The sequence below is a fragment of the Ruditapes philippinarum genome, unplaced genomic scaffold, assembly GCF_026571515.1.
Source record: "Ruditapes philippinarum isolate M1 unplaced genomic scaffold, ASM2657151v2 ctg9518_1_1_1_1, whole genome shotgun sequence".
Lineage (NCBI taxonomy): Eukaryota > Metazoa > Mollusca > Bivalvia > Venerida > Veneridae > Ruditapes > Ruditapes philippinarum.
Genome location: NW_026860486.1, coordinates 768 through 19,876, shown reverse-complemented (window position 1 = coordinate 19,876; position 19,109 = coordinate 768). Strand labels below are relative to the sequence as shown.

Below are 19,109 nucleotides of genomic sequence, written 5' to 3'. Positions count from 1 at the left end.
ATCTAATTGTGAAAATATGGATATATTTTTAATATAAGGAAGAATTAATTATTTATAGATTCAACAATTATCTTTAGAGAGCTAAATATTAGCTTGATTTTAATTGTTAATCTATTTATAGATACATGTAGGTCTATATTTATATGCTTATTGTATTTATTTATATATTCATTAATTTATTTGAAAAGAAAACCATTTTTAACCATAAGAAATAATCATACAACCAAAGACGTTAAAAAAACAGTGATGAAAATTGAGATAATGATGGCATGATCATGGCAGTTTGAATATTTTCCCCTCAGTGTCTGTAATTCACAGTAATGAAAAATTATTTCTTTGAAATAAATAAGTCCTTTGTTAGGATTGATGCAGAGTATTCCAGCTGTCAGTGTGTCAGGGCTCTCGGCTCTCTTTCTGTTTTTTGGGAACATTACTGTGTACAGGGTCTTTCAGGGCTGCAGATAACATGCGTATTTGCGTTATTACCCAATTAAAATGTCTAAAACCCAATAGAAATAATAACTAAGGGTAAGACAAAGTAAATGAATTCTTACTTGTGCAAACTTCATATGAACTGGTGTGTAATTACGTAAATTATTACTAACGCGTACATCAGGCAGATCATACTGTTTCAGACTGTTTTAACCTTTTTAAATTATATTAGGCAGCTTGGAAAATCTCCTAGGCCAATAAAACCATATAAAGGCAAAGTAGTAAGTAGCTTTTTTATAACCATACAAAACCTACAACAGTCTACAATGTAGGTCAGAAATTTTGGGTAAAATATATGAACTTGTGCTTTATAACCAAAATTGGTTTGAGGGGGTAGGGAAAAAAATACAGAAATAACTCCAAAGAAAATAGAAAAAACCCAATAGATCACAAAACAAGGGGTAATTACTCAATACACACAAAATGTTATCTGTAGCCCTGGTCTTTAGACAAGAATTTTCATGCTGATTTCCCTATAGAAGGGGGATTTTAGGCAATTTTTTGCACATTATATATTGACAATACTCCTGTTGAAAATAATAATTTATTTTTGCAAAAAGCCATTTGATTTATTTGTTAAGGTCTCTCTTTTTGGCAGAGAAAGTGAGGTAAAATTAAAAAATATATATACACTCTATATAATTATGTTTTTTTATCCTTTGAGGAGTAGAAAATTATTATCAGGGCAAGAATATCACAATGATTTTATTTCACGGGCGCTCGATACCGTGTGGTTAAGGTAATTGACTTCAAACTACTAACATAGACTCATTGCTGTATATAGTTTTGATCCATGGCAGCAGCTTCGAATTCTTTCATGTGAGACAGTTTGCTGATGTAACAGCATTAGTTCTACTTGGGTTAGTTCTACTTGGGTGTCAGTTTGTGCCTAAAATAATGCACAAATATGCACATGAGGTCCTCCTCCACCAGTAAAGCTGGAAAATCGCCATATGACCTACATGAAAATACTGTGTTGGTCTGAAACCCATCATGGACATTGACTTTCTAAAATTCAGAGGTTGCTTTGCAAAATAATTATTGCTAAGTTATGGGCAGACAGTATGTAGAATTTATTGTAAGTATAATAGATCAACAAGCTGATGTTCACAGAACGCAGTTCATGACTTACACTTATGTACATGTAACCCAGGTGCTAACGTCATATATATCTTCTGTATAAGCACATAGTTATATTTAAATGGAGAGGAAAATATGATTTAATACACTTAAATCTGTATCAGGGATTTATTATACCACATGTGTACATTTTCATGAGATTTTCAGAAACAATATTTTACACAAGAAAATTTATCAATATGTGCATGACTGTATGCCACCATTTATCTAAAAAAAATTGACAGTAATCAAAAGAAGTGACAGAAAAGAAGTTGCAAATATGTATCAAAAAAAAAATTATTAAAGATTAAGAAAATAGGTAAATTATTCTCTGTAATGGATGTTAAAGTAATCAGCTACTGGGTTACAGCTAGGGTTACGGAAAACAAGATGGCAGATATTGATCAACTCCAAGGGCCAATGAATCTCCCACCAGATTGCGAGCAGGACAGAGAAATTTTCTGTTTTAGAGCTTCTTATCCCTCTATAAATATAAGGAACCACAATTTTTTTTGTTGATTCCTAGTGATCAGGTATTACAAATGTTTAACAATTTTAACACATTTAGAACTGCTCCTAGACCTATTAGCATTAAAACAAAGTGTGCAAAAAGTTGCTGAAGTTATTTTAAAGAATATGTTACACTTAGTAGTAATTGGGTCATTTGAAGTGTTGAATGGTTATTATGAATCTGAATGAAATACATACATACTGACACTGTTTAATGGAACCTAATGCCACTTATTAAACTCAAGAGCAAGAAATGTCAGTTTGAATTACCGGTAGCACATGTATGAAAGGAATAAACAAATGTATTATGTTACAAATGTTCATGTACCATCAGAGCTTGTTTCTTTCTTGTTATGAGTTGTTAACAACATTATTAAAGCAACATGCCTGCAGATTCATGCTTACTTTCATGCTAACTTTTAAAAAGTATTATTAAAAGGTAAAATATCAAGTGAAGAAAGAATATAGTTAACACATTGCAAACAACATTAAAATCTATGAAAAATTTACCTTTCTTGAGATACATGTTTTTTGGCTAGTCTGGAGGCATGCAGATTTAACAGATCATGTCAGTTGAGTTGTGCATAAGTATGATACTGTGTTTGATAATACTCATTTGTCTAACGAAATTACAGCTAGCTAGAAGCTAAAGAGTCATTACACATTAAAGTTGATTTGTAACACTTTAATTATTACCCAGCTGGCAGCAACATAAATAAACTCTTTAAAAATCTTCCTATATGCAACTAGACTGCAAACCAAGATAGCTGAGTCTAATTGTGGTTGGCACTGGTCATACGATACATGTATACCTGTACTATGTATATTTTGAGATTTTCCCACAATATAAGGTATGGTTTTGCCCAGATTGAAGGATCGGAACATTGGTCCATTTTTAGCTCGACTTTTCTATGAAAAGGGGAGCTATCCTACTCGCCCCGGCGTCGGCGTCGGCGTTAGCGTCGGCGTTGGCGTCACACCTTGGTTAAGTTTTTCGTACCACCCCACTTTATTTCAGAAGTATTACAAGTATGGCTTTGAAACTTACCATACTTGTTCACCATCATAACCTCCATCTACAGACAGGAGTACATAACTCTGTCAAGGTTTTTGACAGAATTATGGCCCTTTTTGACTTAGAAAGTGTATTGAGCTTGGTTAAGTTTTTTGTACCACCTCACTTTATTTCAAAAACCATTGGAGGTATTGCTTTGAAACTGACCATACTTGTTTACCATCACGACCTTCATCAACAGACAAGAGGACATAACTCTGTCAAGGTTTTTGACAGAATTATGCCCCTTTTTGACTTAGAAAATACATTGAATATGGGTAAAATCCACTTATTGCCTTAACCCTTTGAGATATTGCTTTGAAACTTTTAATGCTATTTCACATCATTACCCCCATCTGTACGCAAGAGAAGGTAACTCTGTCAGGGATTTGTTTTAAAAATTAAGGCCTTTTATCGACTTAGAATCTTGGTTAACTTTTTTGTACCAGTCAACTTTTTGACTGAACTGGTTGAGATATTAAATTGAAAGTTGGAATACTTGTTTACCATCATGGTCCCAAAAACATGGGCAGGAGAAGGTAATTCTGTTAAGGATTTTATTTGAATTATGGCCCTTTTTGACTTAGAAACTCAGTTAAAATTTTCATTCTTGTCCACTTGTTGACTTAACCATTTGAGATATTACTTTGGAAGTTGGAGTTCTTATGTGCCATCATGAGACCTATCTGTAAGCAAGAGAAGATAACTCTGTGAAAATGTTTCTTGATTTGTACTTAGAAATTCCTAGTTAAAGTCTTGTGTGCCCTTAACTGTCAAAGTTTTGTTTTATAGGCAAGCACTAAAAAAGTCGAGCGCGCTGTCCTTCTGACAGCTCTTGTTATTATCTAGCATCAAGGGTTAAAGCAGTTCTTGTTTCTGTCATAATACAAGTTGTTAACATGACATTGTTTCAATTGATTGATAAGTCATTGATAGAATCTGATAATCATTTCAACATTGCTATCTTGTCTGTATCTATATTTCCCATCACTTTATCTGCAAGTAATCCATGTGATTACACTGACACATATAAAAGCAGACAATTCAATTACCATGAAATACAGCAAGTCACAGAGTGTGCTATATTTATTATACTTGCGGTATAACAATGTTATTGAACCTTTTCTCTGGGTGCTTTATTTTCTGGTTATTAACCTCTCGTTTTTATTGACAGATTTCTATTTAGACTAATCTCCATAATAAGCAGGTTGTTGAGGGAATTACGGGAGACATGACCAATTTATCCTTCCATTGTAGTCATTAATAATAATTATCAATTTATATTCAGTATTGGAAAAATAAAGCATAGCCACTATCAAAGAGGCCAGCTGAGTGATTATTTAGTGTACTTATGCTGAAAAAATGGGTTTTCTTAATCGGGACATTCTATTACTATTTGAAACTTGTTGGATACTATTACTTTTTAAAATAAAATGGCTATGATAAAAAGGTTTTTTTATAATTTCAATAAGGATTCAATATGTGTAAATAGTTTTTGTGTACTGTGCAAGAATTTAGTGTTCAGGGGAGGTTACAATAATTATTTATATTTAAAGAAAAATATTTTCTGAAATATTAACACTGTCATTTGAAATTAATTTGAGATTTTTTTCACTAACATGCAGACATAATAATGTTATGTATTGTACATCATGACTATGTCTTATATGGAATGGAAAATCAATAAGTTGTAAGGTTGTCTGAATAATGGATTCACCTTGTTTTTCATAATAGTTTGACATTCTATTTTTCCAGGGAAAATGCAATAAAAATGAGATTTATTTATAAAAACGAGACATAATATTCATATGGAAAGATGAGAGATCAAACAATTTAGAATGTCAGGGAGATACTGAGGTTTCTGTTTCATGCCTAAGTACAAGGATATTATTCAGTTTGTCTATTTTTAAGATAATGGTATCTCTTTATAAAAAAAAAAAAAAAAAAATCAATATATTTTGTATAAAGATGTAGTTGTATTATTCACTTTACATTTATTATATTATTATATTTATTACAAATGTATTACCTATATTATTCTGCTGTGTTGCACTTGACAGTAAATTTGGATCTATATCAACCAAGTGCAAAATGTAAGATATTCATTTATAATTGTTTCACTGTCAACAAAATGGTCCATTAAGAGTAATTGCCAAAGTGGGAGTTTCTGATTTTATCGTTAAAAGTTATTAACCATATGACACTTATACATTCAATTACTTAGAAAGCCTTTAAGGTCTAGAATGTTAAGAAGTCTATTTTTACACTATTTTATTATGTCGTAGTTATAATATAACATATCTATGTTCTTAGTTTGATAAATTTGAATATCTGGGAATCTTAAGAAGTGTGGAAATACTGATATATGGAACACCTTTGCAGCCAGAATTCATAAGTGTGGCGATTAGCATTGTTGATATTTTGGTTAACTTACTAAGATTAAGCAGTCAAAGGTATGGAAAATTTCTTAGATCAGTAACATAGTTCAACCTGTATCAGTATAAATAATATATGTTATTTATCCTTACCATGCTAAATATCTTAAATGGGCTCGTCCATCTTTCAATCTCAAGAAGACCTAATGGGCCTTTTAACATGCTAATCCACTTAAGTTTTACAGCGTAAAACATTTGTATACATTTATTTAAAATTTCATCAAGGAAAGGACCTTATGTCATTATTATAAGAGTAAAGACTAGTGTTAAAGTGACACGTCAGCCAAAATATTTAATGGTGGAGATTCCTTCATTGTATTGTGCTATGCAATCTGAAGTACTTTAATTATACTGCACCTTACTAATATATAATAGTTAAAGTTCAACAAGGAAAGAAATCATATTGTTTAAAAACAAAGATTCTAGTAAAATGTACAGAAACATTTGGCAGTAACTGTAAACTTGTAAAATATTCCTTGCAGTTATATGCCACTTAATTTTAGTGGTCCTATAAAATCTGCTGGAATTCTACTTAAATTGGTCAAAGGGTCAGGGAGGGGCCGGTGTCAACAGTAGATTACAGATATTAAACATTGCTGTCCGTGAACAGTACAAGCGGATGACAATCTTTTCAATTTTGTTGTGTTGGCGCACACGTACCTTTGATGTGTCAACTTTTACTGATTTTTCATATTTACTTAAAAGATAATTTTTTCTTTTAAGTTCCATTTATAGCCAAGTGATGCTTATTTGCCAGTTCACAACTTTTAATGTTGGTGCTAACCAAAACTTCACACTTCAAGCTGAGGAAATAAATTTCATGAATATATAAAAGACAAGGTCATTTTTCCAGTGTCATGTGTTCTGTTTATTAAATGATTTTCTTTGAATATTGTGGTTATGAAAGGGACATGTTATGTAACATTCAGTTAATATAATATAGGTGGGGGTTTGTCTTTGATACAGAAGGAGTAAATGTGGCTTTGCAACATTAATTTTTCTAGGTGCTCCAAAAATGGATATGAATACCTGGTTTTATAACTCACAAGCTGAGAAAGGTAAAATTGTAACTTTTATTATTTCTGTTGAATTATATGTATACATGTAGATATATATATATTTGCACTGTTCAAAGGAACTTAACTGTAGTTACTCAGCTAAATAGACTTACTCAGGAATTAACAATATTTGGTTTTTTTCCCAGCTTAAATTAAACATAGGTAACAAACAAAGCTTTGAAAATAAGCGAAACAGGTTGTTTAATGTATAATGTGACGGGTAGTGCACCATGAAGCTGTAAAGGTAAAAGTTAGTTTGTACCTACAGTACAGATTAGCTGGGAAAAACCCACTTTGCTGAATTCCCGGTAACATCTATTAAAGTAGCAACTTAATAGATAACGGATTCTACCTATGCAAGATCAGCCAGCACTTGAAATCTTTCCTGCCATTTGATATTGGTCTGCGAGAGTACTGTTTGCTTTTCAGACAATACATATTTGGATTTTCCTTGGCCATGATCAATATTTTAAATTGAAAGATTGACAAGTACATTTAGCTTTTAGGGTTAAATGAGTAAAGATATTATCAAGTGGACAAATTAAGTAATTCAATCTAGCCTTAGGCTCTTACTATCTACAGAAATTACCTAGAAATAATGCAGACATTTCTTTTACTCTACCCATGTAACACATGAACCAACTAGAATTTTTGTATCCTGACTAGCTTTACAGTTAACAGTTTCACCTGGTTTTGAATATTTAACCATTGTATACAATGTATATTAATCAATATACTTAAATTAAAAAAAAAATGAAAACTTAACTTCTAAGTCAAGAACATATTGTTTGTTAACCATTGGTCCATTTCGTTGCCTGCTGGCAGCAACTTAAATTTTATCAATGTGACCAGTGCAGACCAACACCAGTCTGCCTGTCTGCCTGTCTATGCCATCTGATCACAGTCTGCACTAGCTGTTTAGACTATTCAGTCAGTCCATATTTTGAAATATAATCCCTAAAAAATATTAATGGTTTTGTCCAGATTGAAAGATGCCAAGGTATTTTAAGATATTTAGCATAGTATTTAGGGTTAATTCATTTAGTAAATCTCATTTCTTGAATGATGAATTTGATAATAATGATAATATTGATATATCAGATGTTGTTGCCATAGTTACAAGTGATGTGTAGTACAATGCAATTAGAAATCTCTGTGAAACAACAGTCAACATGTCACCCACAGCCAAACATATAATGTTTATTTAATGCTATTGATGTTATTGTACATTTTGTAATTATATCTAATCACTTTTCATTGGACAATTATAAGTGAGGTCTATAATAATAACCAACGTTCACAGATGCTGCATTATTTTCACTTTGATAACTCATATTGAATGATAACTAATATTGTTTCCATACTAAAGTATACAGTATTAAGTTCAATAGTTAGTCTGTTAGAGCATTGGACTATAAATAGAGAAGTCCAGGTTAAATTCTTGGAAGGTGCAGTCTCACTTTCATTGTGATTGATCATGAAATCCTTTAGTAGTACAGTCATTCACACTGTACCTCTACCTGTGGTATGTACAGAAATTAAACCAGATGTGATAACCTGGAATATTGTTTTACTTCTTAATGCAGATACATTTGCCTAAAATGTATGTCTTGACCATACACCCCTTATTATGTGTAATAGATTTGTCCTACTGTGCAATTTAGTGGTTTAAGTGTATTTGAACAGTCAACAGATTATGGTGACAGTCATACTAAATAGTCCGACTATATTACTGGTACATTACAGGCAATTCATGTTAGTAAAATAAGGATGGGCCTATTTGTAGATATTTTCTATTTTATTAAGTACATTAATTATATAAAGCCATGTTTACTTTATATTTTCAACATTTTAGTCACACATGAAATTGTTTAGATGTGATGTAATGATATTACCGACAAGCATTATAAAATTGTAGTTAATGTGTGTAAAATTGTATTTAAATGTGTGTTATAAATGGAGAAATTATGTACAATTTGAATTTCATTGCCTCTATTTAAAGTAATGTAAAAAAATCAGTTTAAATGGCTAGGATAATATTATACTCTTAAAAATTGGTTATATATAAGTTAAGCTTTTGTATTTCAATACGAGTCATTTAAGAGTCATTATCATTGACAAACCAGTTACAAAATTCTATTTACAGTTTTGATAAAGTGTCAGTTTTAAGTAATGTGGTTTATTAGTGTTGTGAATCATTTTTAGCTTGTTTGTGATTCTGTCATTTTAACTTTAAACAACTACAGTGTATTATATATGATGTTCATTTCTGAAAGCCAGTAATTTGTGGAAAGTTTAAACTCCATATAAGATTACAACAATTTCTGAAGAGTTCATAAATTGTTTATGTACTTCTGACTAAATATAGAAACTGATTAATAATTTAGATTGATAATGGTAATAAAATATTGGACATGGTATGGATTACAGACCAGGTAAATGATGACTTGACAATTGGTTTAAACATTTTATTTAAGCTTGATTGCGGAACAAGTTCTTGCAACTTATATTAATCACTTTCGAGTCCGCTTCCTGGAACCAACCAGTACTGGTGTCATATGAAGATACATGGTCGTGACCCTATCAGGGCTCGAACCCATGATCCCTGGGTTGAGAGCCAGACACCTTAACCACTAGACCACCGCTTCCCTTGACAAGTTACTGTATTTGTAAATGCTTCACAACTCACGAGTCTAGGGATCATAGGTTTGATCCCTTTGTGGGTGAATATCATCACATGAGGGTCTTTCAAATTCTATATTGAAAGTGATCACAGATATTTGGAGGGTTGGAGTCATGAAGAGGTTAATAATGAATGAATCTTAGAGTTTATAAGACTGCATTGATGAGCAGTCAGACTGTAAATATAAATGTACATGTATATAAAAGTAATAATTTATATAATTATATGAGTCCCATTTATAGCATTTGTCTTGGATGAAATTCAAAATCTGTAGAAAGTAAAGAATTAAGTTCAAAAGACATAAAACATGAATGGTATAATTTATCTATCTTTGTCACTTATTTTTAAAATCATAAAAAATATCTTAAAAGATTAAAGTAAACATTATGATATCAAAGATTAAATACGATAAAGTATTAATTGTCCAACAACATAGACCTGGCACTCTTGCATTTGATCCTGTAGTCGGTATATTCCGTTAACGTTATGATCCACTTGTAAATCAATATGAGTGTAAATATCCTAAAATAAATGCTGTGAAATAAAAATCCTTCGTAGCGCAATTGGTGAATGGGTTTCAATTGAAGACTGTACACATAAACTGTTAGGTTCGAATCCTATTTCAGAGATTTTAATTTTCATTTTATTTTTTTAACTGCCATTTTCGTAAAACTATTTTGTTGTGTGTATGTGTAGCATCTATATGCTCTAAAGATTTACGATTGCATAATGTCACAAAGAGAACCGTTGAAAAATAAAAGCAATTGTATAATTAGAAACACCACTTAAAAAGTATTCTCAAACATGGACAGTAGTAAAACAATTTTTAATTGATTTAATTTTAAATTAATTCTGGCAAGTAAATAAAAAAAATCATAACGTATTGGTAAGGATTCGAACCAGAGACCTTCAGATAGGTAGTCCGACATCTATACCAATACACCACACCTCACTGATGAGTAAAATTAGCAAATATATCGATATATTCTATATTCGATAGATATTGGTGTTTGTTTATTCAAATGACCTTTACGAAAGATAATGAAGTGCCAGGTCAATATTGTTGGACAATAACAATATAACCTCTGTTCTAGAGTAATAATAAACTGAAAACAAAAGCAATCACTGGCTTACATGTGCATTCTTTGGTTTATAATCTTGACTATAGCCCTTGTAAGAGCACTTGGTTTGATACCAAAGGTTTCTTCATTTCCCTGTTGACAACTTATCTTTCCCTGCTTGTCCTTATATTTCTATACCTGCCCATCTTTAGAAATTAATTCTGTTTTTGCTGTTGAAGCTTTTTAAGTACAAAAATGTGACAACCAAAAGTGTCACAGTTACAGAGTAGACTGGTTCAATTTGTAACACTTATATATTTTAAGAGTTTTATTCAGTGATGATTTCTAGTCTGGTTGCCATGGTGATAGGAAGGACAGTCTTCAAAAATACCAGCAATTTAAGATTATAATTATAGCCTACTTTACTTTGGTCAAATTTCTGTTGCATTTTTTTGTCACCATGATAAAAGAAAATATAAAAACTGTTGATTTTTGGGGGGAACAAACTTATTTATTTTTTCAGACAAGGTTTTGAATGACTTGTCCAAAACGAATTTCTTGTATCTTTCCAAACAAGGTGATGAATGACTTTTCCAAAACAAATTTCTTGTATCTTTTTAGACAAGGTTATGAATGACTTGTCAAAAACAAATTTCTTGTATCTTTTTAGACAAGGTTATGAATGACTTTTCCAAAACAAATTTCTTGTATCTTTTTAGACAAGGTTATGAATGACTTGTCCAAAACGAATTTCTTGTATCTACACTACACATTTAAAAGACAGCACAGCAAAGAGGCTATGTTACAAAAGAACAAGACGGCAGCAACACACATACGTAGACCAATATCAGGGACGAGTTCGAGACCTCGACGATGTATGTCCGAAGGAGAGAGGATGTGCGAGGACGGTTCCTGTATAGCAAGAGTCGAACTATGTCGTGAGTATTTTGACATACTGTTATATTTCTTGTCAAAGTTGTTCTTGTTCAAAATAAAATTTCAGATCTTTCCCTCCCCCTGTTTTTCCAGAATAATCATCATTTTTTGTGTGAAACGACCCCAAAATTAAAAGGATTGTCATGCTTAGCTCACAAATTGCAAAAAATTTAGATCTGAATATATTTTTTTATTTTTTCATTTTAAGTGCTTCTGTCACTTGATCTATACAAGAATTTCAAATTTTATTATTTGCATATTTTTAAGCTTTTCTATATATTTTTTTATACTTTTTTTTTTTGTGAAGAGAAAATATTAATTTTTTAAATGTGAGAATATATGGGTATATTTACATATGATAACACAAGCTCTGAAAAGCTTTTTAAAAACCAACTCTTTAAATGCCAATTAAGTTTTCCTTTCTAATGTGTCCAGAAGACATTACTATAATGTGGTATACTCAGGAATTAAACATGATTGGGGATACTTTAACTGCATCTATTACTTAACCTTTTTCAGCTTTAAGCATTATTTGCTTTCATTGTATAGAAAGTAAATCATGACATATACTGACACTTAAGACATCCTTTAAACTGTATACATCATGAAACAACAGTCAGTCTAAGAAAAACAACCGATTCTAGATCTGCCTGGAAAATAATCTATTTTCCTTGTCCATTATCTGGATTCCCAGGGGAAATAGTTTTATACAGTTTTCTTTGCGTGACAGTAGTTATAGTGATGGGAAAATACAAATGAGCCGTGTCATGACAAAACCAACATAATGGGTTTGCGACCAGCATGGATCCAGACCAGCCTGCGCATCAGCGCAGTCTGATCAGGATCCATGCTGTTCGCTGTCAGTTTCTCCACTTGTTATAGAGTTGATAAGCGAACAGCATGGATCCTGATCAGACTGCGCGGACGCGCAGGCTGGTCTGGATCCATGCTGGTCGCAAACCCATTATGTTGGTTTTGTCATGACACGGCTCAAATGTACTCATCCCTTTAAAATCATGAGCCCCACCATTCTTTACTGATGTCAACTGGGACAATGGCAGTGATTAGTGAGATGGTTTGAGGTGCAGTTTTTTTACAGGCTCAGATTATATATGATCTTAAAACATTTGATTTAAAGAAATGGCATTTACAGAAATGACAGACTGGTGTATTCAAATCTCTTAAAGCATAAACATTTTCTATAAAGAAATGGCATTTTTTGGCAATGATTCTGTGTTGATAACGGGGTAATTTTTTAAAAAAGAAAAAAGAACACTTGAGATTTCTGTTTTAGTTTGATAAATGACTGGAGTTATCTCCCCTGATAAATATTCCCCTTAGTTTGGAGTAAAATAGTTTACTGTTATGATGATAATGGCCAAAGATCTGCAAGCATAATTATTTATTAAATGTTTTGAAAGTGAAAGTCTTGTTTTTAGCTCAACTGTTTGGAAAATATTTGTAAGATATTTTACTCAACATTGGTGTTGGCTGTGCAATCCGACCATCACACTTTCCTCAAGAAATTATGTGCAAGTTGGTATCCTCAAAGAGCCGCTGAAGGGAATAGATTGAAACTCCAAATACATATTCTCTGTGATTATATGTATCTATCATGATGGGCACACATCCCATAACTCTGAGTTACCTTTTTACAGAGTTGTGTCCCTAACTTTCTGTCAGGCACTGAGATTAGTGGAGTGCGCTATAGAGCTGTACAGACAAATACAAATCATATGGTGAATTTAAAGTTCAGATCAAGTTTTTGCATAAGTTTGAGACCGCCTCCGTGGTCGAGGGGTTAGAGTCGATGACTTCTAATCCAGTTACCTCTCTGGCGTGGGTTCGATCCCCGGGAGATGCTTTGGTAGTTTAGCGCGGAGGAAGGTAGTCTAGTACTGGTGTAACTCCCCAGGAACGATGGTTAGGAAACTACCCGCCTATATGACTGAAATACTGTTGGAAAAAGGCGTAAAATGAAACAAACAAACAAACAGCATAAGTTTGAACCTGAATCCTGCTGGAACCAAAAGTGAATACCGTAGCCATTTACATGTCATCCTGCATATCTGTGCAGTATCACCAGCCTCATTATTGTTAGCTGACTAACATTTGAGTTGCGCCATGACAAAACCAACATAATGGGTTTGTGACCAGCATGGATCCAGACCAGCCTGCGCATCCACGCAGTCTGGTCAGGATCCATGCTGTTCGCTTACCAACCCTATTACAAGTAGAGAAACTAATAGCGAACAGTATGGATCCTGATCAGACTGCGCGGATGCGCAGGCTGGTCTGGATCCATGTTGGTCGCAAACGCACTATGTTGGTTTTGTCATGACACGACTCATTTAATCATGATATCCTTTAATTTGAATAATTATTGAAATTTAGTTGCAAACAGCCCTTAAACTATTCTGCAAGGAGAAAAGAAATACATGTTCAGGGCAGTTGTGAGGCATTTTAAAGTGGTGTTCACATGTAATATTATATCTTTCATTAGATTAATATTTATATGTATTATATAGTAAAGATTTATGGCAGGTCATACATGTATAAATGGTTGCAAGCTGATATATGTTACCCCAGCTGATATTAGAGCAGTCATTTTTTCGCAGCCATATATCATTGCAGAACATTTCTGTATTCAGAGCCATATAAAATGTTTATAACAAACTTATAGCATTTTGCACTCTTGATATCTTTGACCTAAATACAAATTAACTCATGAATTTGCATGAGCTATGTAACTATGTAGATAACATAAAAATGAAAATCAACTTTTCTTAACGGCAGTAATATGATTTTTTCCCCCATACTATTATAATTGGTACATGCTGAAGGTATCAGTCAGTAATTGTATGATTCAGATATTTCAAAAAGTATGTTAATCTGTATTTTATGAAAATCATGATTTTTTATAATTTCTCTAACCTATTAGAACTGTTCAGATGTTTGTAATTAAGTGAATTTTTTCTTGGCCTGCATCCTGTGTGATTATATTACTATAACTGTGCAATTTGTACAATACATTGTTACTATTATATTACACCACAACACACTCTAACCATTTCCTATGTGACATGTTTAATAGCTGTTACATACACAATCAGATACAATGTAAAATACAAAACCTTGGGTGAAAATAAAAAAACAGCTGTGAAATAAGGGTTGAGGTATTTACCCACCATTTATCCTAAATAGGTTTGAATTACTGGAGTCTATGCATCTCTTACCTCCAGCAGGTGAGGTGGTTTTGAGCCTTGGTATTGTTTAAGTTTGTAACACCTGAGGTTAGCCAGAATCATATTTCCTGTCTCAGCGCCATATGACATTTAACTGTGTTGTTGTGTCATAAAACCAAACAAAACAAACAAACTTATCCACACAGAAGCCAAAAAAGGCGGCAATATCACCTATTGAACAGAAAGAATGCCTAGCCTTACAAGTCATGCACACTAAATTGACACTTATTGACAAAATTTGTTTTTCTAGATGCTCTCTGCACGTGTTACAAAGCATGTCACAGTATGTTGTTGTAATGTGATAATAATATATAACCTATTTGATAATCTGTTATAACATAGTCAATAATGTCTTTCTTTAAAGGGCACTGTGTATATTATGACATGAATTCCAGTAGATCATGCTTTATCATAAATATTTGAAAGATGTTTTGTAAAATATTATAGATTATAAACAGTCTATTTATATGCCAATACATGACTACATCATGTGGCACATTTTTGTCTCATTTGTTAGTCTGAATTTGGAACAGACAATTTTGAGTTTAAGTGATTTTATATCAAATTATATTTACAAAAACTCAGCTAATAACGACTAACTTTTGGAATGTCAGTTGCCCACTCAGTTTCCTTTTGAGCATGACATTATGCACAAAATGGCACCCTAGGTCTTTCTCCACCAGTAAAGCTGGAAAGTTACATTATGACCTCTACTGTGTTGGTGCAACATAAATTTTTTAGCAACCAAACAAAAAAATATTATAAAAAAAATACATATAGAAATATGAAGATCATGACATTGATTCCCTCAATGAGACAATTTTGAACCTTGAGCCACAAGTTCTCATTTTTCGGCATCTAGAACTATTTATCAACAAATAGAGACATTCATAAAGACATCTTTTACATTGTGTAATCATTCTTAAATAATAAATCTTACATAAGAAAATATTGAGCCGCGTCACAACAAAACTAACATAATGGGTTTGCGACCAGCATGGATCCAGACCTGGCTGCGCATCCGCGCAGTCTGATCAGGATCCATGCTGTTCGCTTACAAACTCTATAACAAGAGAAACTGATAGCAAACAGCATGGATCCTGATCAGACTGTGCGGATGTGCAGGCTGGTCTGGATCCATGCTGGTCGCAAACCCATTATGTTGGTTTTGTCGTGACGCAGCTCATATCATTGAATAACACTTATTATTAGCATATGTAAGATAACTTTGTGTATTATGAATTTAATCAAATACTAGTGATGCTGTTTTATTAAGCATTTGTAGAATACCAAAAGGAAATAAAAAAAACCCAAGCTTTTTTACGGTAAATTTTAATATATATCTATACTGCAGAGAGGGAAATGAAATGTTTTACCATAAATTGTTGACCTTCAGTACAACATAGTAAATTTATACCTTTGATGGAATATAATGTTAACACAAAAAATGTTTGTTATGTATAATTGTAGCATTTTGAATGAACATGTTTCATTAATAAATGAAGGCTAGCATGACTTTGCCATATTTTTCAGCGGAAGAGCAGCTGATGAACCAGAATACAATACTGATCATGATCATTGTGGGGCTTGCAGTGGTTGTGTTCCTTGCTATACTCTACTGTTTCCAGAAACGACAACAACAAGCCAACAGACAATTAGGTAATAAAATATTTATAATCTTGCTACGATTCCTATATCAACCTTTACCCTGTTGAAGCTTTTGCCTTCAGTATAGTGCCAGGTCGGCCTCCACTTCTGTTCTGTCACTGTCTGACCAGGCTCTATACTGTGGGTGCCTTACTTTAAATTTTCATCCACTTTGCATTACATTATACTTCTAGTATATCACGAAATACTTTTCCACCAATTTCAGAGATGAAGTTTCCCTCTTGGCAAGGTTTTAAGTCATTATGTTGTTGTCTTACATGGAACCAATGCAGCTGGTATAAGGTGGGCCAGCCTCCATGTCGGTGCAGTCTGGCCTAGCGTTATACTGTTGGCTGACTAAGTTTTCAAGTTGATATCCAAAAATTGATAATGGACAGTTCTTTAAATGGGAAGTGTGAGGAGTTCATTTTGAGAAATTCAGCCGATTAACCCTTACCATTACCAATACCTTAAATGGACTTGTCTATCTATCATTCTGGACTAAACAATTTATCATTTTAGGGAAAATTACAAAAAAAAATAATAACATACTAACTGAACACACCAGAATCAGAACACTTTGTTAGCCACTTCCTGGTTACCATTTTGATATAAAATATCATTTGACATTTCCTTGTTTCTTATTTTAAAGTTCATATAATAAGCACTTTCCCCAATTTAATAGACATTTAAAATTAGACTTGTCTTATTACTTATTTTGCAATTAATTGGATATATTTAAGATGCAGCAGTAATCATTCTTGTGCCCTAATAACTGTTTTCATAATTTTGGCTTTTAATTTATTTAAGTAAGAGTACTAAATTAATGCTTACGTGACAAACTGACAGGAAAAGGAATCTGTATAGATTTGCATATATTTGTCGTAATTTCTGAGAGAGATTTTTTTTACATAAATGTAAAAAGCAGAGAATAATAGTAACAGATTTTCTGTCGATGGATCTCGGGTTACTATTCCCTTAATGTTTTTTTGCCTACAGATGGAAATCGTCTGCGGTAAAATTTCGTCTATACATTATTTAAGTCACATGTTTAAACGTGAGTGTATATTTTATTATGTATGGTGTTTGGTTAGTTAAGCGAAAAATTGCATGTCACACTGCTTGAATTATTTAAGTTGTGTAGTCCTACGTATACGATTTAAATATAATGTCACAGTGGGTTTCTTATTTTTAAAGCTCACTTAGAGCACAAGTGCTTATGGTGAGCTTTTTTGATCACTCAGACAGTGTAATTCTATTGTCCCGCTATCTGTCTGTCTGTCTGTCTGTTGATCAACACATTACTTTTAAACAGATTTCTTCCCTATTAGTCACAGGGTCATTATCAATATCAGTCAATCTTTTTTTTTTTAATTTTCCTTGGATAATTCTTCCTTTAAAAGATTCCAGTTCATGCAGAACTCTCATTACCATGGCATTCAAAAAGAAAAACTTAAAAGATCTTTTGATGAAAAACTTTTTATATGAAATTATTTCACAAAAATGATCCTGAGCTGGCCTGATTTAATAAGATTGTTATAATAATTTCATATCATGGCTGCTAGGAGGGTGTGGTTTATTTTTCCTATAATATGTATAAGGCGCTTTTCAATTTTTAGAAAAGCCTGAAAATCTTTTTAAAGATTGTTTGTTTAATTTTGATATTTTTTAGCTCGACTATTTGATAAGAATAAGTAGAGCTATTGCAGTCACCCGAGCGTCCGCGTCGGCGTAACCACTTATGTTAAAGTTTTTGTAATAGTTCAAATATTTTCAAAGTCCATAGACATATGGCTTTGAAACTTTGCACACTTGTTCACCATCATAACCCCAACTGTAGACAGGAGGAGGTAACTCTATCAAGCATTTTGACAGAATTATGCCCCTTTTTCAACTTAGAATTTACGTTAAAGTTTTTGTAATAGTTCAAATATTTTCAAAGTCCATTGACATATGGCTTTGAAACTTTGCACACTTGTTCACCATCATGACCCCAACCTGTAGACAAGAGGAGGAAACTCTATCAAGCATTTTGACAGAATTATGCCCCTTTTTCGACTTAGAATTTACGTTAAAGTTTTTGTAATAGTTCAAATATTTTCCAAGTCCATTAACATATGGCTTTGAAACTTTGCACACTTGTTCAACATCATGACCCCAACCTGTAAACAGGAGGAGGTAACTCTATCAAGCATTTTGACAGAATTATGCCCCTTTTTCGACTTAGAATTTACGTTAAAGTTTTTGTAATAGTTCAAATATTTTCAAAGTCCATTGACATAATATTATGGCTTTGAAACTTTGCACACTTGTTCACCATCATGACCCCAACCTGTAAACAGGAGGAGGTAACTGTATCAAGCATTTTATTTACTATCAAGCACTAAGAATAGTCGAGCGTTGCTGTCCTACCGACAGCTCTTGTTTATATTATTTCACCCTAGTTCAAGCTCATAAACGTTTTGATGTAGAATTGATGTTTGTTTTTTTTTTTGTAAGAAGTATTCACAAAATGAGCCGCGTCATGACAAAACCAACATAGTGCGTTTGCGACCAGCATGGATCCAGACCAGCCTGCGCATCCGCGCAGTCTGATCAGGATCGATGCTGTTCGCTATCAGTTTCTCTACTTGCTATAGGGTTTGTAAGCGAACAGCATGGATCTTGATCAGACTGAGCAGTTGTGCAGGCTGGTCTGGATCCATGCTGGTCACAAAGGCACTATGTTGGTTTTGTCGTGACGCAGCTCAAATGTTGTATATATTTCAGGTGGAGACTCGGGAATGTCTGATGACTGTGATAATGAATCTCTTTATGCTCCACCACCTGCATATGAGGAAGTTGTCAATAGTAACATGTATCCTGCCAC

General features: G+C 32.9%; 1 protein-coding gene across 2 annotated transcripts in view; it reads left to right on the top strand.

The window, feature by feature from the left end:
* The window catches only part of LOC132760275 (uncharacterized), a gene marked incomplete at its 3' end in the record, with an annotated part of 19,454 nt that extends 345 nt beyond the window's left edge, over positions 1-19,109 (top strand). The window contains 4 exon segments of one of the 2 annotated variants that reach the window (XM_060752227.1): positions 8,849-9,103; positions 11,132-11,350; positions 16,127-16,252; positions 19,010-19,109. In XM_060752227.1, the coding sequence (XP_060608210.1) occupies positions 9,088-9,103; positions 11,132-11,350; positions 16,127-16,252; positions 19,010-19,109 (461 nt within the window). 2 annotated transcript variants of the gene reach the window in all.